The sequence below is a fragment of the Lichenostomus cassidix genome, chromosome 2 (genome assembly GCF_008360975.1).
Source record: "Lichenostomus cassidix isolate B80296 chromosome 2, HeHo_3.0, whole genome shotgun sequence".
NCBI lineage: Eukaryota > Metazoa > Chordata > Aves > Passeriformes > Meliphagidae > Lichenostomus > Lichenostomus cassidix.
In genome coordinates, this window is record NC_139482.1 from 64,057,282 (window position 1) to 64,080,752 (window position 23,471).

The following is a 23,471-nucleotide window of genomic DNA, read 5'->3' on the forward strand; positions in this document are numbered from 1 at the left end:
AGTCCCCCAGTGTCCCCAGCACAGCCCCGCACTGTCCCCAGCACAGCCCCTCAGTGTCCCCAGCACAGCCCCGCACTGTCCCCAGCACAGTCCCCCAGTGTCCCCAGCACAGCCCCGCACTGTCCCCAGCACAGCCCCTCAGTGTCCCCAGCACAGCCCCGCACTGTCCCCAGCACAGTCCCCCAGTGTCCCCAGCACAGCCCCGCACTGTCCCCAGCACAGTCCCCCAGTGTCCCCAGCACAGCCCCCCAGTGTCCCCAGCACAGCCCCTCAGTGTCCCCAGCACAGTCCCCCAGTGTCCCCAGCACCGCCCCGCACTGTCCCCAGCACAGCCCCCCAGTGTCCCCAGCACAGCCCTCAGTGTCCCCAGCACAGCCCCGCAGTGTCCCCAGCACACCCAGTGTCCCCAGCACAGCCCCGCACTGTCCCCAGCACAGCCCCGCACTGTCCCCAGCACAGCCCCTCAGTGTCCCCAGCACATCCCCCCAGTGTCCCCAGCACAGCCCCTCAGTGTCCCCAGCACAGCCCCTCAGTGTCCCCAGCACAGCCCCGCACTGTCCCCAGCACAGCCCCGCACTGTCCCCAGCACAGCCCCGCACTGTCCCCAGCACAGCCCCGCACTGTCCCCAGCACAGCCCCTCAGTGTCCCCAGCCAGCCCCGCACTGTCCCCAGCACAGCCCGCAGTGTCCCCAGCACAGCCCCGCACTGTCCCCAGCACAGCCCCTCAGTGTCCCCAGCACAGCCCCTCAGTGTCCCCAGCACAGCCCCGCAGTGTCCCCAGCACAGCCCCCAGTGTCCCCAGCACAGCCCCGCACTGTCCCCAGCACAGCCCCGCACTGTCCCCAGCACAGCCCCCAGTGTCCCCAGCACAGCCCCGCACTGTCCCCAGCACAGCCCCGCACTGTCCCCAGCACAGCCCCGCACTGTCCCCAGCACAGCCCCAGTGTCCCCAGCACAGCCCCTCAGTGTCCCCAGCACAGCCCACTGTCCCCAGCACAGCCCCAGTGTCCCCAGCACAGCCCCTCAGTGTCCCCAGCACAGCCCCTCAGTGTCCCCAGCACAGCCCCGCACTGTCCCCAGCACAGCCCCGCACTGTCCCCAGCACAGCCCCGCACTGTCCCCAGCACAGCCCCTCAGTGTCCCCAGCACAGCCCCGCACTGTCCCCAGCACAGCCCCGCACTGTCCCCAGCACAGCCCCGCACTGTCCCCAGCACAGCCGCCGCAGCGCTCCGCCCGCCGCCGGGGCGGGACAGCCCCGCGCATGCGCAGCGCCCGCGCCGCTCTCGGGCCGCGCTGAGTGCCCCCGCCGCCCCCGTTAGCTCGGCGCGGCCCGCGTTCCGGGGCTGGCATTGATCCCGTGCCCAAGTGTGCCCGGGCTTTCCTCTGGGACTGTGACGGAGGCCGGGAATTGAGCCCCGAGGTACGGCCGGGTGGGGGGAGCCTCCGGCAGGGCCTGCGAGGGAAGGGTGCTCGGCCGGGGCAGAGCGCGGTGGCTCCGCACCGCGGGCCTGTGCGGCGCTGCTGCTGCTGCTTCACCTGCCGTGACACTTAATGATGCCGTGACAGCCGCTGTTGAGGCCGAAAAGGCATTAACTGGAGACAGGACGAGTTCATTGCACTCCTCTGTGCAGCACAATTCTGAGGAGCTGGCTAAGGATTTGTTTCCCCCCTTTCTTTTTCCAGCTTATTGAAGATAGGTGTAGAGATTGGAACATTGGCTGCTTGTGTAACATGGAAACACAAATCCTGAATTCCGAGGGAAGAAACAACTCTACTCCTCTTTTTACCACTGAGTAAATAAAATGTACTGCTGTGATAATGCTAGTTTAAAATCGATGAAATAGCATTCCTTATTAATAGGTCATGCCATTACTTTTCAAATTATGTTTATTGTTCCTATTCCATGTCTCTCCTGCCAGCTTTCCACAAGTGGTACAGGCTAAACGTGGTGGTTTCTTTTTTTTTGTTTGTTTTTGTTTGGTTTTTTTTTTTTTTTTGAACTGTTTTTCCAAATAGCGCTTACTAAATGCAGCTTTTAAAAATTTGAAAATGTAAATGAGAAGAAGAAAATTTTTACAAGTAGCTGAGCGTCTGTAGAATTTTAAGTCTGGTTTTAGACATGGCTGCAATGTAACTAGTGATCAGTGTGATCACTGGACCCTTCAGTGCACCATACATGAACATCACGGTCATTTTCATGAGGATAGTGCAGGAGTGAAATGTGTTGCAAGTAATATTTTTGTTTTTCTCTGGTTTTGAAATAATATTTGGCCTATCTCAGAAAGCATTAATTGAGTTGTTTGTTGGTTTTTATTCTTCTGTCTGGTCTTGGCCCTGATCCTACAAAGCACTAAAACCAGACATAATTTGAAACACAAATAGGCCTAGTGGAGATACAAATTTAAGTGTGTGCACTCTTTATAAAAAATTGTGGCCTTTGTTTATATCCCTAAGGGCTTTGCTCCTGGTGTGTACTTTGGTTCTGCAAGAAAAAGAAGAATATAACTATAAAAGCCTCTCAGTGCATCATTCATCTATTGCTCTTTGCTCAAAATAAATTACTTTTCTCCAAGGTTTGCTGCTGTCACTGGACATAAAAGTTAAGATTGTTCTTAGTCCTTTGAGTTAGGAAACAGAACTTTCTCATGTTTGCAAGCCTGCAGAGGATAGTTGATAGTTAGGGGGCTGAACTGAATTGAAATGTCATTTACAGTTGTTATGATACACAGAGCACTCACTGGAATTTACCTTTGTCTCCACTACAGGGATGAGACATTTGTTTGGTTTTAGTGCTGCAATAACAAGCTCAAGGCTGTGGCTGTTACAGCAGCTGGTGACAACATGAACCTTTAATTCATATCTGCAACTTAAGAAGAAGCTTACATACCTTATTCTTTCCTGTCACCTCTGTGCCAGTGAGACCAACACTGCCTTGTCCTTACTTCTGATTGCGTTGGCTGGTGAGTGAGAAGCCCAGATAATATTACTTACCTGGTACCAGTTGTACTTGAGTAGGGTTTTTGTAGTCAAAATTTGGTCAGATTTGTAACTGCATTTTTTATATTGATTTTGAAATATGCAGTCTGATGTGTCTTGCTAGCAATTTTTTCTAAAACTTTTTTTAAAGTAGCATAATTTACTATATGAACAAATTTTTTAAAAAGAATCCCTGTATTTTCTTTGAAAAATTGGTATTTTTAGGCCTTGTTTAAATGAAATTATGTTTATGTTAGTATATGAAAAAAATCTTGGAAGATTTTAATATTCTGTATGTTTTGTTAATACTGTAGAGACATAGGCAGTAAACTTTTATCAGTGTGCGAAAGTACGTGACCTTAAAGCAATAGGAGTGTATTCTTGTAAGTCTTAAGGGGAATTCATTGTTTCTCCAGAAGGAATCAGTCATGGCTGATGACTCTCAGAGAAACTTTCGCTCAGTGTATTATGAAAAAGTGGGTTTTCGTGGAGTTGAAGAGAAGAAGTCACTGGAAATTCTGTTAAAGGATGACCGTTTGGGCAAGTTGATTTCACTGTTTCCTCTATTTCTTGGTGATTAGGGGCTGGGGAGGGAGTAACAGAAAATGTTTGCCTGCTGTGCTTAATACTCATTTAAGTTTTGCATCTTTTACTAATAATCTCTGTTAGTGTTAGCAGACCTTTGATTTTCAAATATCTGGAAATCTGATTTTTAAAACTATTGAAGATTTGTCAGCTTTTTTTTTTTTTTTGCTTCTCTCATTCTGTGTTCCCAAGAAACGAAAAGTTTTTTATGGAAAGCAGTTTTAATATGAGAATGCATTGTCTCATGCTGTCAATTTCATCTGACTTCAAAGCAATGAAGATGTTATTGCTGTTGGTCCCTGAGGAGTGCCACATCTCTAACAGAACAGAGAGATAAATGTTGCCCCTTTAAAAAAGGCCTTAATTGTTTTGACAGTGACACAGTCTATGAAATGCCTATAAAAATGGTAGAGTTTCTTCCTGATGAAACATAGAGTAGTTTTACTGTAAGTCAGGCCAATATATATGTTTGTCAAAATTTTTGCAGTTTTTAAAGCACAGTCTATTCTCAATTTGAAGCAGTGAAAGCATTTGTTGATAGTAAATAATGAAAGTGGGGATTTCAATCTGCAGCTAAAGGTTTGTCATACTTAGCTGGGTCAGAGATGCAAACCTATTTATAATCATATTTAAATTTTTCCTGATTTATTTTTCTTTTTATTTCTTTACAGATATCGAGAAGCTTTGCACATTTAGTCAAAGGTTTCCTCTTCCATCCATGTATCGAATACTGGTGTGGAAAGTGCTTCTAGGTATGAAATATAACATGGACTGTAGAATGTAGGAAGGTACATTTTTCCTGTTTGGTTTGGGGTTTTCTTTTCTTTAAAGAAGTAGTGACATGGATTATTCTGTTCTACCTTGCTTAGTGATAAATATTTAGCTGACTTTTGTATCCATTTAGGATGCACACTGGCAATTATAAAACAATATTTCATGCATAGTTTTTGAGAACTTTGCCGAAGTGTGCTTGGGAAAGTGTGTTTCTATATTTAACTTTGTAACACTATCCAAGGAAATTTATAAAACGGATTTGAAATGTGGCTTCTAAGAAGTCGCCAGTAAGTCATCTGATAAGATATTAGTTTCTGTTCCTGAAATAACAGACAATTAAGCTGAAGTAAAGCTGTGATAAATTTTAAACTCGGCAAGGCATGGAATTTATGTTTATTATAAAGAGAAGCTTTGTGCTCTGCAGAATCTTGGTTTCTTATGGTTTTCCTTCTGGTTTTGAATTGTATTTGCCATTGAAGAAGATATGAGGCCGAAGACAAGTTAATGGTATCCCCCAAAACTGTAAAAACCATAAATAGATTATATTTTTGTAGAAGTGCACTAGTCAGATGACTAATTAAAAAGTACTAATGACTTTGCACTAACTGGTCGTGTGTTGGTTGACTAGATGCAAGGTAGTGTCACTTGGAGACATGAGGGGTTTTTAAAAAAGTCTTAATTTTTTAATTCATTCCTTTCCCCCTCCAGTTTTCTTCAGTTTAAAAGTTGTGGCTTCATATTCCTGATTATTTGGATTTGTAAGCCTTCTTTTGGCAAAGATAGTAAATGAACAGTGCACAGAAGGGGCAAGACCTAATTACAAAACTTGAAGTTCTTGGCATTGGTCGTTAAACTAGCAGAGTAGTCCTACTTCAGGATTCTGCCATTAAAAAGATTGTTGTACCCTGGGCACTACTGAAGTAGTCAGCATCCTTTAAAATACTAGTGGTAGGAAATACAGCATTGGAGTTTTGGACAAGTAACTCAGAACAGAATCCTTCAGCCAAAATTATATTAGCAAAGTATAGTCTCTTTGCAAAACTGTGGCTCACTGCAGAGCCAGATCTTGGGCTGTTTTAGATAAAGGATCTGTGAATCATAGGATAACACAAAACAGCTTCTGAGTCAACTGTGTGGAAAATTATAGTGGTTTTAAAAAGAATTTTGTATTTTAAACCCAGAGTGATTCATTTCACAGCATGGAGTTGTGTCAGTGGAGGTTTAGGTTGGATGTCAGAATAAGGTTCTTCATCCAGAGGGTGGTTGGGCACTGTAACAGGCTCCCTGGGGACGTGGTCATGACACCAAGCCTGACAGAGTTCAAGAAGTGTTTGGACAATGCTCTGAGGCACAGGGTGTGATATTTTGGAGTGGTCTTGTGCAGGGTCAGGAGGGGGACTCAGTGGTCCTTGTGGGTCCCTTGCAACTCGAGATATTCTCTGATTTCAAGTAGTCATACTGTCATTCTGTGGCATGCCTGTGTTGAACAGAGGGACAAGGACTTTTCCTTTGCTGCATTTCAGCGTTAACAGTTGTTAGAAAAGCTGGTGTTGAGAAGGACAATGCAGAATCTCTCCCTAAATGATTGGAACCGCAGCCCAGTCCATTTCTGGTGGGAGGTGTTACATGTCCTCTAAGTAATGTTAATAGTTTAAGAAAAAGAAGTCTGTCCTGTCAGCAAAACTATCTCAGACATGTACTAAGGCTTGCTGATGTCCCAGATGACATGGTGTGTCAGCAATGCCTCCGTTACCTTCTTGTTCAAGGATGACTCACACCTGGCACCTCTGTGTTGTTTAACCTTCTTTTCTGCCTGCCTAAGGTTGTCCTCTGTGTTTGAGGAGAGCAGTTGGCATTATGTACATGTAGTTATGATGTTGACTCTCTTTTGGCATATTGTGAAAAATGTCTTGCTTTGTCCCAGCTTTTGAAATGCAGATAGGTTTGCAGTTGGAAAAAAAATAGATAATTTTCCGTCTGATGTTCTTGTTACTAAATTCAGCCATTTCGTGGTTTAACACTTGGCAGGATTATTTTTTGCTTTAAATGAGAGGTAAAAGCAGCAGGTAGCTTGTTTCAGAGCTGACTTTTGAAGAATACTTTGTTCTCATGGGTTTCTACACTGGGAAAAATTCTGCTCTACTAGCGATAGGGAAAAGTGGCATTTTTTGCTGTGGTGTATGTAGGTTTTTATTTCTGTTGAAGTCTGAGACAGTTTTGTTGTGAACATCACTGCATGGCAAGATTGAGTGAGGGGAAGGATTGAGTAAAATGTTGAGTATCTCTTCTGGAGATGCAGTTTAATTTTCTTTGCCTTTCTGCTTAGATACTTTTATTTATTTTTAATTTTTTTTTTCTCCCAGGAAACTAAAAAACATATTTGTGTTGTGCTAAGAAAATAAAAAATGTTACCTTGCGAAGTGACTATATGGCATTCTTAAGTTTTAATCTTTAACTGATTCAGCTGATTGATTTTGGCTTTTGAATGTCATTTTAGGGAGGATTAATCTATGACACAGTGAGTAAAGACTTTTCTGGCAGTGAAGTAATAAATACTGCAGTGTACAGTATCTTTGCATTAGTTAATTGCATGTAAATATTCTCTTTAATCTCAGACAAAGTGTAGAATTTGAAAAACTGAACAGCCAATGTATATAAAAATCATCTTACCCTGACTTTGTTTTCAAAATAAATGGAAGCTGGGCATAAACACAGAACTAGTTCTGTACTGAAAACTAGATAGGTATAAAAAATAGGAAGTAAGAATTATCCTTACAATTGTTTTAATTTTTTCTTTTAATTTTTTTTTTTTAGGAATTATTCCTCCTCACCATGAATCTCATGCTTTGGTGATGAAGTACCGGAAGGAGCAGTACTGGGATATTCACCATGCTCTTCGTGTGATTCGATTTATTAATGATTCTACCCCACAGGTTGATGTTTTTCTCCGCATACATCAGCTGGAATCAGGAAAATTGCCTCGAAACGTAGCTTTTCCATTGGTCAGTTGTCATTTTAACAGTCTTTTAAATACAGTACTTTATTGAACCTGAAACTATAAACCAGTGAGAAACTGAAATGCAAGTAATCCCATAAATGCTTGTAGATAGACCAAGTAAGGTGAATGGAAAACAGAGAAGTACTAGTATGAAATAAGGGTTTTTAGTCAAAGTGCTTTTCTCTTTTTCTTCCCCTAAGTACTTATGTAAGGTTTTACACCTTAAAAGCTCTTTTGTGCATTTTGCCTGCTAGGTTTGAAGCCTTTTGTACTCCAGGGCACTTGAGTTTCTTTATAGTACTGAAATGAAAATGACTTAATCTCATTGGAGCTCGTAGGTTCTTATGTGTTGTGGAACAAGGATAATTCAAAGCCTGTACAAGCAGTGATTTAATGCAAGTTGCATCAAATATTTAAATTATTTCTTTTTAAATCTAGACTTTGGTGTACTGTCTTCCTTTTTATCTTAGTCTGAACTGGTCTGGGCTTCTGTCAGATAGTGCATGTACTCTGCAGTTCACAGTGTACACCCATATGGTTGAACGAGTCTGTGTTGTGATGGTAAGTTAGTAGTGTGGTGATAAAAACAATGTGTGGTTCTTATATAAGCCTCCATGAAGCAGAGATGATGAAGGGAGCCATGGAGCTTTCTAAGTGGATTTCGTCCTGCATTTAATGTTGATTTATCCATATTCACTCTAGTCCAGCTTAATTTGTTATTTTTCATCTGTAGTCACAAATTTTAACATAAGTATTTAAAGAAAAAATCAAAATAGAGAAAGAAAAGATTAAAGCTAATATGGAAAATTCAGTAATATTTTGAACTGGAGGATTACATGCAGCATTCTCTTGTCAGAGGAGGGAGTGTTGTCATGCCCTTACTGTTTCTTAGGAATGTGGCCATCTTACCCTGCAAATTTCCAGTAGAGAAATTGCCTTGATCTTGGCATGTGACCCAATGGGCTGAAAATTCCTCCCTTCTAGAGTGGTATTGCCTTCTGAGCAAGTGTCAGTGCATCCCAGAGCTGCTCTCAGGACTGTGGTGGTGTTTATAGCAATGGTGTTTAGCAGAACCCTGTCATTAATCCTGTAACTCAGGTTTGTTTTGCTGCTGCAGAAAGCATTTGCTCTCTTTAAGCCAGGCTGTTTTCACTGCAGCCACCGTCCCCTTAAACTTATGGGAGGTTATTGCTTTATAGTAATGCAGGTGTTTTGTTGTAGAGGCAGAGGGAGTATAAAGAGATGTCAGAATGATCTAAATATTTTGAAATGTTTGAATAACAGACTGTGGAGTGTTCTGTGCATCTGAATGCAGAGAGTTTAAGTAGGGATGTGTGTACTAGTGCAGCAGTCTGTGTGGCAGAGACATATCCCAGCAGTATGTAAGACTCTCCATATACTGAAGCATGTTTTGGTTTTAAAAGCAAGACAAGTCCTGTTTGCTCTACTTTAATAGGTATTGTCATCATAGTGCAGCTGCTGCCCAATGCCTTGTTTAGGAATGTCAGAACAGCTCTTTGTGTACGTTGATTCCTGGGTTTTTTCCCCAAATAGCAGAGAAAAGGAATATAAGAGTAATTTAAATGAGAATAGTCCAGTACTTTTGTGTAGTTCACTTTTTTTGGCTTTGTTTTCCAGGAACCTGAAGATGAAGTGTTTCTTGCAATTGCTAAAGCAATGGAGGAGATGGTGGAGGATCCTATAGAATGCTATTGGCTCGTCAGTTGCTTTGTGAATCAGCTGAACAGCAAGCACAAAGATTCATTACAACAACTGGTAAGGAAAAACTTTTTTTTTTTTCCTTTTTGTGAAGAGAGGCAGTCATGGAAAGCATTAGTACAGGGAGACAACTGGAGCATCAGAGGTGACACCCTTGGATTCTGTTCTACCAGCCGTTTTGAGAAAATGGGAGGAGTGAATTTTTGCATTGTAATTGTGCTGTCTTGTTTAATGTAGCATTAGAAATTGTTTCTGTTTGTTACATGGTTTTTGAGGTTGTCTAAAGGTTACATTGTATCTAGTTGAATTGTATATCTCACAAATTGGTCACTTAAGAATTTTCTTTAAGCAATTAAAAATGTCAAAAATTGAGAGCACCTTTGGTGTATGTCTGCTACATTTTAGGCTGCATCTCTGGCATCCATATGCTGCTCATTGGATGATAGACAAAGCACAGTTGTTTTGCTTTATAAACGGAGCAGGGTACTCCATCTTCAGAAAAACAGTGTGTTGCAAATTAAGTTATAGTAAAAAGTGGAGTAGTTTTCTTTTAGCATTGATCATTTAAACACTATCATAGAATATTAATTTTGAATTTCTGTCTTACTGATTCATAAAATTAAAATTTGATTGTAATGCATACTTATCAAGATTATGAAAGCTCTTGTAATTCATCAAATAGCCTTGAGAGATAAGGAGCTATTAGTTAACAATATCCTCTGAGGTAAAACGATGTCGAGTACATATGCACCAGCAATTGCTGAATGGAAATTGGTTGTGGAAAATTATGTCTGCCTTTGTTAGTTGTTCTGAAACTAAAAAATAGTTTTTAAACCTACCTCCTGTTTCAGTAAGTGGTACATTCACTATACCAGTTCAAAGGAGAGAGGAACATTTTTAAAGAAAGTGTGTTCATACTAGGTCAAGAGTGCCAAGTGTCTCCCTCCCTAATTGTTTTTTGGTTTTTTTTTCAATACAAACAATATACCAAGACTCAATAGGTGAGAATAAGGACAAAGGAAGTGTTTTCTGCCTCTGATAGCTGAAGTCCTTAGCAGTTTACCTAATTATGACAGAATGCATAAAGGTACTCAAGAATTTATGAAAATGTGTATAGTGCTACATTAAAATTTAAACAACATGAGAAAATTATCTACATGTTTATGCTTTAAATACTTTGGGTTTTTAAACAATAAATCAATGTTCAGCTTTTAATGGGTTGCACAGGGATTTGCTCTCAGAATTGATTTTTTGGTTTTTGCTGCATTGTGTGTAGATTTTTTTTGATGTGTGCTAAGGCAATTTGGTTTGAGGTGAGTAAAACCCAATTTTACTTGTGAAGATAGCAGTAATTAGTGCATGTTTAATCTCTGCATTGCCATAAGCTCTGAAACACCTCCTTGCACTAGGGAATACTGCATATATTGGAAGTTCTGCTAGTGGTCAGCAATTTAAGGAAGCTGATGGTTGTTTCTTTGGTTAAATACATAATTAGTTAATTGCAAAAGTCAGTAACACCCGTATTTTGGAACAGTTAAAACAATGAAGGTACATTATTTTAACAAGTTATTTTATGCCAGTTGAATTTTTAAGACAAGGCTTTACTTATAGTATGCATTAACTATGAAGGTAGTCTGATGTGAGTTACCTAAAATTTTCTAATTTTTTCTCAGCCAAAAATTCTGGAGCAGTATTTGAACGTTGAAGATAACAGACTACTGATGCATCTGAAGGCATGTGCTGCAATGAGCAAACTCCCTTATGATCTTTGGTTTAAAAAGTGTTTTGCAGGATGTTTACCTGAGTCCAGTTTACAGAGGCAAGTTACTTTTCTTTTTTTTCTGCTTTTAACTGCATAGTAATTTCAGCTTTTTGTCATCACTAGTAGGCAAAGAGCTTTCCATACTTTATCTGTAAGATTATGATAATAACTTTACTGCTAATTTGGAAATGATAAAATTGGATTTAATCCGCCTTGTTACTGATGCAAGGTAATCAATCTGTGTGATCATTTCACCCACTGAAACTAAAAATAGTGGCGTTAAATATACCAGCTGATTCTGTTAGACACTTAATGCCTCCTGGGGTGGAAAAATCCAAACCCTCTGTTGGTGTTAACATAGCTGAATGGTAGTCAGTTTTTGGGCTTTTAAACAAAAATCTGTGCTTAGGGAGGGATTGTAATACTGTATTATTGTTAGATGAAAAAGATTTTGGGAATGTGTATGGGTTTTGGCTGGGATAAATTTCTTCAGTGTAGCTGGTGTAGGGCTGTGGTTTGGAGCACAGGGATGTAATAGTTACTGCAGAGCAGCCTTTATACAGCATCATTCTGTTCCCCACCAGCAAGGAGGCTGGGGGTGCACAAGAAGTTGGGAGGGGACACAGCCAGGACAGCTGACTCAAACTGACCCAGAGGATATCCCATTCCATATGGAGTCATGCTCAGCAGTGAAACTGGGGAGGAGGTTGGCAGGTGGGAGCACTTGCTTGGGGGCTTGCTGGCCATCACTTGGGGTGGTAGGCAGCTGTTCTCAGTTGCATCACTTGTCTCAGGTTTTATTTTCCTCTCTTTAAAGGTTTTCTTCTCTTCCTTACTATTTTTTGAAACTATTACTTCTTTTTAATGATGAAACCTTTTTTCTCCACCCACAAATTTATTTCTTACTTCTGCCTTCCCAGTTCTTTCCCTATCCCACTGGTGGGGTAGTAGATGAGTGGCTGTCTGGTGCTCAGTTGCTGGCTGCTGTTAAACCATGACAGAATGTTTATTTTAAAAAGTACTGCAGCAAGTTGAATATTACAAAGTTAATGAAATAGTGGATTATATCAGGATTCTACAGTTGGAAATAGGTTGTTGAGCTTTTAAAAGGGCAAAATTCTTGTACATGACACTTCACTGAAGGGCTTTTGAAATGATGCTTGTATGATTTCTCTAATTCTGCTGCCTGAGAACTCTTGGAAAGCAGGAAATTCAAGCTCAATGTAGAGAAACATCTTTCCACATTAATAAGAATTGCTAAGAGCTGAACAGGATGTGGCACAAAGAAAATAATGGTGTCATTTTGAGCTGCCTGAAAACTTTTAGAAGTAACAAGGTTCTAGGGAAGTTTTTCTTCAACAGAATCACACTTCAAGGGAATGTTAGGACTTCAGTGGCTAGTATAGGAAATTGCTTTGTAGAAAATGCTTTTATGATGGTAAAGTTGGTCATAATCTGAACAGTGGATGCAGCATTTGTTTATGTGGGACTTCATGTTTCATGGAGGAAAGTGGGAAATGGCTGTTTTAAAAAATGTTTTATTTACCCTTATAAAAGTAAGATTTTAGGGAAGAAGCTGTAAGTTTACAGATCATGCTGTCTGCTCTTTTTGGACCATGGTCTTTGATGTTCTGTAGGTTTTACTGTTGCAAGGATTACATTTGAGAGAAAAAACCATTTTGTGAAGAATTGAGTAGTAGACCTTTAGGTACAACACGGTTATTGTTACATGGCAAGTTCTTCTAATCAAGCACTTATAAGGCTCCAAAATAGTCTTGTCTGTGTAGTGGTTGTGTGTGATGTGGTGGTTGAAAGCTTTTACTACTTTTATGACTACAGAAATTATGCAAATTAGGCTTAGACTTAACATGCTTAGACTGTAACAAACATAGGATGTTTGTTGCAGTCTTAAAAGGAACTGAACACCTATGGATTACCTGCATCTCTTTCACATTTGTGTCTCTACGTTACTGTCAGCAGGCAATGGTTGCTCTTGTTTCATTGTGCCTTCTCAGTGTCCAACTTTAAGCTTTAAATCATAAACTACTGTCAGGAGAAATGACCTGGGAGAAATGGGCCTTGCCAATCTCTTCAGGCCTTTTTTTGTGTAGGTTTTTGTGATCTGAAATAGCCTCTGCAATCTACTGCATTGGGAACCTCTTTGCATGTCTCCTAGGAAATACTTTTATTTAGAGCTCATGTGATTCAATTTTGCTGCTAGATCTTAGGGCTCAGGATAAGAGCTGAAAAGAGGAATTTGCATCAGAGCAGAATTGCTCTTGGAAGATAAAGGGTTTTCTAAAAATTTCTGTTAAAAATTGAAAATTTTATGGAGCTGTGTCCTGATACTGTAAAAGAAGAAATCTAGATGAAGAATTTTGATTTCATATTTCATAATCTCAGAATCTTTGGTTTCAAATCTCTACCATTTTGAATGAGTTTTATTTATATAAAATATTTTGTCTAGTCAGTATACACCTTTAGCATTCTCGTGTACTGTTTTACCTTACTGAAATAGAATATTATGATTACGTGGAATTTTTAAGTACTTATTCTCCCCCAGGAAAAGGTCAAAATACTGGCTTTTTGTATCACTCTGGAGTTAAAACAAATTTCAGTGTTGGTGCTTCTGATGGCAGGGCAATCCGTTTTCCCAACAGTTCTTGTGGGGGCATGATGAAAGTGCACTTTTTCTTGGCAGTTTAGGTTTCTGAATTATTCAGTTGTAATCATAATGGCCTTATTCACTGAGAAAATAACATACTTTGTGGGTAGCATGTGACAGATGAACTTAATTAATGCTTGGAGATTCAGTTTGGATTAGGATCTAGAAGCCCCAATGTTTATCTGAAATGCATCCAAATGTCAGTGTTGGAGCTGCTGAGATTTGAAGGTCTCCAGTTCTCCTGTGAATTTTACTGTCTTTCTTATCAAGTAAGAGATTATCTGAACAGTCTTTTATGATTTATTTAAACTTATGATTTAGCACTGTATTTCTTAGAGAGGCTGCTTGCTTTCTGTGAACTTGTAGTCTTCTCTGCCAAACAGCTACATCTAAATTTCATGGTTTTGTTTCTTCATTTGTTTTTCTCTAAGGTGTACAAGATGTGTGCATGCTGTGCAGAAGTTTTACCTCATAATGGTGAGATGAAGTTGCACAATAACAGTACCTGACAGGCATTGTCACTCAGTATAAATTCTGTTTTATAGCACACTTCTAGTTACACCATAGGTAAAATTTATGCATCAGTTTAACTTAAAGGGGCTTGGAAAATACATGCAGACAGGTTTCATGTGGAAACTTGTCCTTTGAGCTTATGCAGTGTCTAATACACTTGGCAAATTACGTGACAAGCTTCTTAACAAACTTCTTAAAGGTACCACGTTGGTAAAAGGGAGGAGCAGACTGGCCATTTCAAAGACTCTGTGTCCCTCCTGGAATATAGACAGGGTGCTTCCTGGAACATGAACCAGGCTGTAGCACAGGTTTGAGAGGGACAGAAAGGTGTACTTCTCTCTGAAACAGGGAGAGAATGGGATCCTGCCTTTGTTTTCATACTCATCCTTGCCCTGTTAGCTTGGTTTCTGCAGCAGCATATCTGCTCATCTGTTTGGTAAGCCCCATGTGTGGAAAGCTTTCCAGTGGTGCTGTGTGAGCCCTCAGCTGGAGATCCCTGCTCTTAAAGCTTGGGGTCCTGTTTGTGGCTTCAGCTCTACAGGCAAAGTGGCACTTTGGCTGCCAGTTTAATCTAGCACTGTCAGCCCAGATGATCCAGCAGAAGCAGTGCAGCTTTGCAGTTGTGATTGAGCCAGGCGTTTTTTGTGGCCTAATGATGCCAATCACGTATCAGGCCCCTGGCTAATGTTTGTACTCTGCACTGAAGGCTTGGCTTTAGCTGGGTGGTGTTAGGTTATTAGTCTCTGCTGACTTGCTAGTGGCAAAGTATTTAGTCATTTTCCTGAAATCTTACGACTTTCTACAGTTTTACATCTGTGATCTTCATACCCTGCATAAATTACATTTAGTTGTAAAAATATAAGTAATTTGTTAATAGAAATAACGGAAATATGGAAAATGCCTTAATTTTACTGTGGAGAAGGAGGATAAAAAATGTGCATGTGGGCTGCTGCTACAGAGAAATTTGATTCAGTTTGCCTTTGTCTCACTTAGCTACTTCCCAGGTCTGCAAATGGATGGGCCCAAGATCATGATATGACACCAGGGTGAGATTTGTGTGAGCTTCATCATGTCCCTCCATGCCCAGTTACCCTCAGAAGGACACCCAGAAGTGCAGGCAGAGCAGAAAGCATTGATTCTTTTTAGATATCTCTTGCCTGGCTGACTGGAGGACCAGAATCAGGGAATAAGGTTGAGTGTGTTTACCCTGCAACATCAGAGAAAGACTGTGAGATTAATGCTAACATTTCAGAAAAAGATAGAGCAGCAGTGCTGTGATGCCTCTTGTGTGTGACTGCAGTGTAGTGGTGCAGGAACCTCAGAAAGTGCCTTGGAGAATGGCATCCCTTCACACACAGGTGCACACAGAGTGAGTCGTATCTTGTCTACAGAAAAAGCCCAGTGAAAAGTAAATGGTTTTATTTGCATAATCCTTGGCATGCTCTTTGCCTTTACAGCTTCCTATTTCTTTTTATTTTTCCTTGTGGTTGTCAATACTGCATCACTGTTCAAGGAACACCTACCAGAGTGTTCCTGTGGTTAATTGAATAGTTGTATTTCACAGAGGATGATAGTCACACAAAACACAGTGAATTTTGTTCAGAATATATGTTTCTTTTTCTGCATTCCTGAGTAGGGCTCTAGGCACCGTTTCATGATGTTTCTGCTATACTTTCCCCATCTCTAGGAGTATCAAAGAGCAGGTAAAAAGTTGCAGTCTCTAGCAGTGAACTCGACCTTAAATGACTGCTGTTATTTAAAAAGTGAAAGCAGGATGTGTGTTACCATCAGTAGACATGCAGCGTATAAAGACTGCTGTATTAGAATAGGATTATCAGAAAATGTGTTTCCTTGACACTGCTGTGGGTTTTTTCCATTTTTAACGCAGTTTATGTTGTTGTTCCTGGCTCTGCTGGTACAGACAAGGTGCTGAGTGTTGATCACAGTGTTGCACAGTCATTCCCAATTACTGTCGCTGGTGGAGTTGTACTGAGTTGTAACAATAGCTGGAAATGTTAAGGGAAGAAATATTGCAGCAGACACAGATGGTTAGTGGTGACATCTCCCTCACTTTCTGTGCACCATCTTCCAAAATTTGTTTAGACACTGGTGATTTAGATATTGCAGCTGTTTTGCTGTTTTTAAAATATTTTAAAATATTTGTTCTGGAATCAGACTAAATAATGCAGGAAAACTAGAGTGTTTTCTGAGCATAGCATGTAACCTAATGTAATTATAGAGACTGAAGTCAGAAGAATTAGAAGCAAAATAGTGAAAGCAGACTGGGTATTTTATAATAAGATTAGTAAGTTTGTTTTCAAATTAACACGAGCTTTAATATGAACTTTTAAAACTATTTCCTGTTTTTGAGATCTGCTACTTTCTGTAATTGTCACTCATAATTACAGTTCTGATGCACATGAAACACATGGGTAGTTGTTCTTGGGTTCTAAACAGATATGTTTGTGAAGGAAAATGCTCTAGAAATAAAAAAGGAGTGACCTGTACAGCATGGAACAGGACTGTTGTCTCAGTTTTCTCATGTCCTTGCTTAAAGCTTCCTAGACCTTACTTCAACATCATTAATATTTACAGTGATCATTTGTCCTGAGATGCTTGAACCACAAATGAAGCATTCAGATTTTGATTTGGATTGTGTGTTGTTCCTGTCCCTGTGGGAATTATAGTAATTGTTTAATCATATTTAGAACTAGCTGCATGAAATTGGCTGTGCCTTCTTTTTTTTTCCTGTCTGTCCATGTAGGTATTTTTTCTTCTATTTTCAGAATAGTCCTGAGGATCTTACGCATTCTTTTCCTCCTTTCTTCATTATAAGTTAAAATCTAGTCCTGTGTTTGAGTTTGTGCCTGTTGCCTCAGATCCCTTCACTGGGCATGATTGGAAAGAGCCTGGCTCCACCTTTTCTGCATTCTCCCTTCAGGTACTTCTAGACATTGATGAGGTTGCCCAGCAGTCCAAGCTCTCTCACCTTTGCTCATAGGAGAGATCCCACAGTCCCCTCATCATCTTAATGGCTCTTGGCTGGGCTTTCACCTCTTAACTCCTTGTGTAAAAGTGTGATCCTACACTTCAGTTCAGCTGTCAAAGTTTTTGTCATGACTGCATTGTGCTCTCCTGGCACTCTGGGCTGAAGGGCAAATCCTTCTGAGAGAGGTCATACAGAAATTGAGTTGTCTGTGGAAGGAGCACACCCATAGATCCAAATTTATAGATGGGCTGCAGAAGATGTTTTTCGGTTAGTGTTACTGAATTCAGAAATTACGGAGGATAGTGTGTGATCTTTGTTCCCCCATGTGTCACTGTTGAGCAGCTAGCAGAGTAAGGAAGTCAGTTCTCAGTGGCAAGAAGGAAAAGGCTTTTATTGTTTTGATTTCATCATATATATAGAGTTTTCAAAAGTCACCCAGATTGGTCAGTCAAAAACCTCCCCCTAGGCCTGACTGGCCAGGTCTGCACCGTCCAAGTCTTGGGACACTGTTTTTAATAACATCCAAACCTTATCTTTATTTATAAAACACAAAAGGATTTCTCATGGGAAAGACCTGTGCTAGCCACACCCATGTTTTTATTTGGAAGGAGAAATAATTTGAACAAGTGCCCAGAAGGAGCAAAAACTGTAATCCTCAGAAACTCTTTCTGACACAGCTCTTAAAATTCAAGAACTAAAAATAATGTGAGCCCATGAAAGCTGCCATCTGACAGATGGTTTTGTGTAATCTTTCATCCCGAGTCTGTTGAGCTGGGCCTGAGAGAGAGCTGCTGGATGAAGGATGATTTGAAATAGTTGCAGGCTGTTTCGGTAGTAATGATCCATTTTAATATTCATCCAAGTTCTGTTGCTGAAGCCTTTGGAGGCCTGCCCTTCAGGTTTTCTTAAAACTGTGTGGTCCAGGTATGGTTTCACACGAGGGGTAGGAGTGCTTAGGTATTTCTGAGAGTGTCTGTGCACAGTGGGATGGATTGGAAGACATAATAGTTGCTCTTTGTGCCTAATTTAAACATCATGGATTTTATCCTGCGGATAGGTCATATTTGTATCTCATACAGCAATGACCTGGAATATTTACCTGCTTGAGATGTAGTAGTTCAGTCTTACACCCCTTTGAATTTCCAGCAACTTAGCTGTTTGAAGAGTATATTCATTAGACATGTTAATGAAGTTCATTTCTCTTTTGCACTAGGAAAAATCTCACCTTTACCACACTGTGGAGTAGTTGTTACAGTTCAGGCTATTAAGCCAAGATTTGCTTTTTGTACTTGAGCTTGTAAGCAGTTCAATTTCTAAACAGCAACACACTGTATCAGTGCACACCAATTACTGTTTGCCATCCCTCTGCTCTGTACAGATTGAGGAGTTGATAAAATGTGTTGTATTGATCCTGACCCGAATAATTCAATACATTGCTGTTCTTCAGAAAAATAATCTGGATAAAGATGGTTGTACAAAGGCTGTTCTAGCAGACAAATAAGCAGGTAAGCACTGCAATAATGTTTAGTGTGTCCTTTTCACTTTCTTGCAGAGTTTGGGACAAAGTTATCAGTGGATCGTGCAAGATTCTTGTTTTTGTTGCTGTGGAGATATTATTAACCTTCAAAATGAAGATAATAGCACTAAATACTGCAGAAAAGATCACACAGTTTTTGGAAAATGTAAGTGCTCTAATTGTGCTTTGCATTATCTTTTATAGTTTATAACAGTGTGTTTCAGCCCTAATGCTTGCCTGTTGCAGATGTACCAAAATATATTATTACATTACTGAGAACAGTGTAGCAGTACCAAGGTGAAGGGAGAATGCACAGCAATGAGAATAATAACTTTTTCTATCAGAAGGTAAGGCTTCCATAGACTGAAACGTTTTTAGGTTTGGGGAATGTATTATCTATGTTTGTACAGGAGTAACAATACTCCTTGTTACACTAAAGGGTTTTGCTGTGAAAGTAAGAGCAGGTCAGGTTAGGGTAATTTTTCTGGAGTCTTCTTAGAAGGGTTGGTTTCTGGCACCTTTTTTTTGCTTCTTGCTTGAGAGCAGATGTGTAGACTCAAGGTGTGTTTCTGTTGATGTCATCTCATCATCTTTCTGATGATCATGAACCTGACCCTGAACTTTCCTGACCCTGAATAGTAATGAGGGTTACTCAGCAGGGCTGTAGGGTCCCAGTGTAACCCAGATGAGTTAAATGAGTTTTAGTTTGTGGTCATGGATGGCCAGTGTGAGTTATGCCTCATGCCGGGGATGTGTGAAGTATGAGATGCCTGGCTGCTTATCAGCATTTTGGAAATTAAAGCTTTTTGTCCAAAACCTGGATGTAATATGGTGTGTGAAGGACTGAGGGATGGTGGGATGGGAGGACAGGAAGGTGGGATTCTAGTTTTGTTTTCATTTTTATAAAGAGATAAAATATGAACTGGAAATTCAAAATCTATTTTAAACAAAACAGTCCAAATGGAGTGCTCTGACCAGGCACCTTGCCCTGATCTTTTGTAGATTCCCCAGGACAACACTGATGCCATTGTCAGCAAAGCTGTGGATCTGTGGCGCACGCACTGCGGGACTCCAGCACACTCAGTCTGAGAACTCTCTTGACTTTTGACAGCTTGGGAAAAAAAACTTTTGAAAAGACATTTTACCACCCTTCCCCCAACCTAGTGTGAGGTTCTTCATTAACCCTTTTGTGTAAAGATGCTATTAAAGCATGGTGACCAGTATGTAAATATTTTTCAATAAATTCAGATGGAATGAAGATATTTAATGGTGGTGTGATGATGTCTGAAGTGTTACTTGATCATCCTGCTGCAGTATTTTGATTGCACAGTGTGTTCTCTTGCTTTTGCAGAAGTAAACCTAACTTTTGAAGCAAGGTAAATAGATTCATGTGTAATTTAAACATGTCTCAGTATGCCATCTTATACTTGATAAAACTAGTTACTACTTGGAGGTGTTTGTAAGGTGAATTTACTGAATGTCAGCCTGCTGGGTGGTGAACAAGCATGCTTTTGCTAGAAATGTAGTTGTACTCTTTTAGCACTGTAAATTTTCAGGTAAATGAAGCTTCCTAGATCTGAAGTACAGGACATCACAATGACCAGGGGTGACATCCTTTTCTGAAGTGTTTTAAAATACTTTCGTTTTATCTGTCAGACAACTCTCTATGGCTGTATTGCTTTTGCTGTTCATGGAAGATATTATAGAGAAGTGGATCTGTGCAGGCATGGAGAAAATCAGTGGGATGAGCCAATATAATTCAGAATTACAGCTTAGTAATAACCAATGCCTCTGTTGAGTGCTTGGCTTGAAGCTGTTGTAATTTGATTCTTGTTTGGTTTAGATTTCAAAATGAATTCAATACAGAAATGTAATTCATGATGTGAGTAGAAGTAGAGTGATTAGCCATAGATAGAGATTTACCGGGGAATTGATCTTTTTCTTATAAAAGTGTAAAATTCTATTTATACCTCTTACATAGACCAGGGAATTGTACATAAAAACACGTTGCTTTGCTGTTATTTGACTCAAATTGGTGCTCTGTGTGCTGAGTGCCAAGGATGCTCATTGCACGTGAGAGAGTGTTTAGCTTGCACTTGGTGTTGTGCAGACTTGAAATGCTTTAGAAACTTCTGTTTTAAACTAGTGTTGTTTAAAGTAGAAAGTTTGGTTTAAACTTCCAGCACATTAACTGCGGAAGCTTGGGACTCTGCTGGGGTTACCTCTGCAATCCTGGGGAGATGATCTCTGCTGGCTGCTGAGGCTTTGCTGTTAATGTTGCTGGAATGCCTGGGTTCAGCCAGTTCAGGAAAAGGGTGTTTTTGTCTGCTTTGGAATCCACTGCTGTGCCTGCACTGCAGTGTAATCCATTGAGTTCACTTTGGATGGGCACTTGTTTTCCTAGCGCAGCACGGGAGCTGGGTAAGGTGCATGGGAAAGACACAGATCCTGTTAACAGCAGCCCTGTGTTCTGAAATGTGCAGTGCACAAGTTTTCCAAATAATGGCCACAGGGTCAGTCTGAGAGATTGCCCATGGGAAGGTTTTCCCCGCAGGCTGCTCAGGCAATTCACACAACCCCAAAGGAGCAGGTGTGTTGCTGTGGCCTTTACATGGGGGATTACTTGGTCATTTGAAAACAAGCAGCAATGACACTCACGGTGTTCAGCAGTTTCAGTGCTGAAAGGGAATCAATAACTCATATTCTGTGAAGAGAGGTGCACTGAATCAGGATTAGAAATGCCAGTCAGTGCTACTGCTTCCAGGCTTGCCAGTGAGTGTTCCTCCAATTACTGTTTGACTGAAGGCTCCGACAGTTTTTTTAAATTTAAAGAAGCTTTTCTCTATCAGTAGGCAGGCCTGGAGCTGCACACAAGAGAGAGATCAACTTTTACAGGACAACAAAAAGGCTGAGGTTGGCAGGGACCTCTGGAGTCAGTGTGGTCCAACCCCACTGCCCAAGCAGGGCCACCTAGAGCCAGTTGCCCAGGGCCATCCATGTCCATGTGGCTTCTGACTGTCTCCAAGGAGAGAGAGTCACCTCTCTGGACAGCCTGTACTCAGTCATCCTCACAGTAAAAAATCTTTGTGCTTCCACATGAGCAACAGGAATTTCACTTAAACCTCCCATTGTATCTGGGATGGTGTTCCAAATCTGGAAAATGCTGTTCCACTGTAATGTCCAGCTGAAGTTTGTGTGTAGCTTTTTCAGTTCCATGTACAAAGAAGGATCAGGAGTGTTTCTTTAATGCAAAGTGCGTTATTGATCGTGGGCTGGTGCTGAAGAAGGGGAGCTCTCAAGAGAGTGCATAGTGGTTTAACTCCATCTTTCTTCACTGCTGATGAGAGGCATTTGTGTGTTTCATAATGGATCCATTTACAAACTTTGTGGATTTATGAGGGAATTCAGTTTACGCAGAAGATGTCCTGAATTACCAATATACTGGAAGTATGAATCTGATTAGCACTCAGTTTTTGGTGATTGCTCAGTTGCTCATACACTAGTGGAACATAATGCTATAGCTCAGAGCCCTGCTTCCCAGGAGAGCAGAATGGCACAATGGGAGCTTCCACTGTCCCCAGCATGACAAGCAGGGGAAAGTTGAGGCAAGGCACCTCTAAAGTCCCAGCCTGGAGCAGAGTGCACTGTTTGGGAAGACTGGATCTGTGCCTTCAGTGATTGTCACCAGCCTGGGGTTGTGGTGAGCAGTTGTTCTTGGACCTCTTGAGCTAAACCAGTGCAGTTATGGTGTCCAACTCAGCATTTCTAGTGGGAATCCAAGTTTGGTCATTTATCTACGATGGACTAGTAGTTCCTAACACAGAATGTGTTGCTGTTACACATAGTTCAGCCTCCCACTGAAATCCTTGGCTAAGTAAGGTGAGGAAGGGGTTATCTTTGCTATTTGTTTTCTGTTAACCTCTATGTCATCCAGGAGGAATATGATAACAAATTATCTGATGTTCATTTTTCCTAAGCTTGAAAATGAGGTGTTTTGTCGTTATTTACACAATTTCTCCTTGACTGGCTGAGTATGTAACTGCTCGCTGCATACTTGCTCATTCATTTAGAACTAGCTGCTAGTGTTGGTGTGTTGGTTTTTTTTCTTTTTTTTTCCCTTTCTGCTTTTTTTCCCCTAGAGACAGCACTGAAGCATTCACTCTTCACCCCTGCCAAATATCTTCATGGGCTTTGCAAACAAGAAAAATAAACTTAATTTGGTCCAGTTCTCCCCTCAAGCCATACTTTCTCTCCAGAGAGGTTTAGAGCAGTGCCACATGTCTGTGCTCTCCCATGCTGCATGCATCAGTTCTTTTCCAGCTGACATCCAAATGTGATGGAAACTCCAGATAAGAAAAGTAATGGCAGATGTCAGAGGATGATGCTTGAAAAGTGATGAGTGATTTTGAACTTTATTAAGGGGCCTGAGTGCATGGAAAGAAAATCAGGAGAGCATGGAGACAAAAGTAGCTGAAATACAGTAATTCAGAGGCTCATAAAGTAACAGTGCCACAGAGCAGATTTCTGTGGACAGGAGATTACCTGTCCTCTGCACATGGGACAGCTTCAGCCAAGGCTGATGTCCTTCTGACCACCACAGCTCCTGTGGCACACATTTGCCTAAAAGCCAAGCTGTTGTTCATTCTGCCGCTCAGGAAAGAATTTTGTAAGCAGCTTTGTACCATTTGTAGGCACTGCTGGCCAGCATGGCCTGAGGGTGGTGTTGCACCACCTGCACCATGCCCTGACTGCTCAGGAGCAGGGCAGCTGCTTTGTCCCACAGACCAGCTCGACTGTGTGACCAGGGCATGGCCACACTGTTGGTTTTGGACTTGGTTGTCTGGGAACCTTGATCTGAAGAGCAAAGGGGAGAAATGCAGGGAGAAAGATGATGGCAAAGCAATCCAGCCCTACATCTGTGCTAAGGGCAGTGAGCTCTTAGCCAGGCACTGCCAAGCAGCAGGGTGTGTTT

The 23,471-nt window shown here is 41.1% G+C and overlaps 1 protein-coding gene across 5 annotated transcripts; it reads left to right on the top strand.

The window, feature by feature from the left end:
* Positions 1–1,260: 1,260 nt before the first annotated feature.
* Positions 1,261–19,757, top strand: TBC1D7 (TBC1 domain family member 7). Of its 5 annotated transcripts, XR_014849941.1 has the most exons (10): positions 1,261–1,422; positions 2,768–2,962; positions 3,395–3,518; positions 4,235–4,315; positions 7,152–7,339; positions 8,974–9,111; positions 10,728–10,873; positions 18,536–18,665; positions 18,746–18,846; positions 19,502–19,757. XR_014849941.1 is itself a non-coding variant. In XM_085051883.1 (9 exons), exons 3-9 carry the CDS (start codon positions 3,407–3,409, stop codon positions 19,586–19,588), a joined length of 882 nt encoding a protein of 293 aa, XP_084908009.1. In that variant the 5' UTR covers positions 1,261–1,422; positions 2,768–2,962; positions 3,367–3,406; the 3' UTR covers positions 19,589–19,757. The 5 variants fall into 5 exon arrangements, 4 of the variants coding, with proteins under 4 accessions (XP_084908009.1, XP_084908011.1, XP_084908008.1 ...); XM_085051883.1 differs by lacking the exon at positions 18,746–18,846 and having other exon boundaries at positions 3,367–3,518; XM_085051885.1 differs by lacking the exon at positions 18,746–18,846 and having other exon boundaries at positions 3,374–3,518.
* The last annotated feature ends 3,714 nt before the right edge of the window (positions 19,758–23,471 follow it).

Coding starts and splice junctions, on each gene's coding strand:
- TBC1D7 (XM_085051883.1), top strand. CDS start 3,407: ATGGCTGATGACTCTCAGAGAAACTTTCGCTCAGTGTATTATGAAAAA. Junction 4,316..7,151: donor GGTGTGGAAAGTGCTTCTAG/GTATGAAATATA, acceptor TTTTTTTTTTAG/GAATTATTCCTCCTCACCAT. Junction 10,874..18,535: donor CCTGAGTCCAGTTTACAGAG/GCAAGTTACTTT, acceptor ACTTTCTTGCAG/AGTTTGGGACAAAGTTATCA.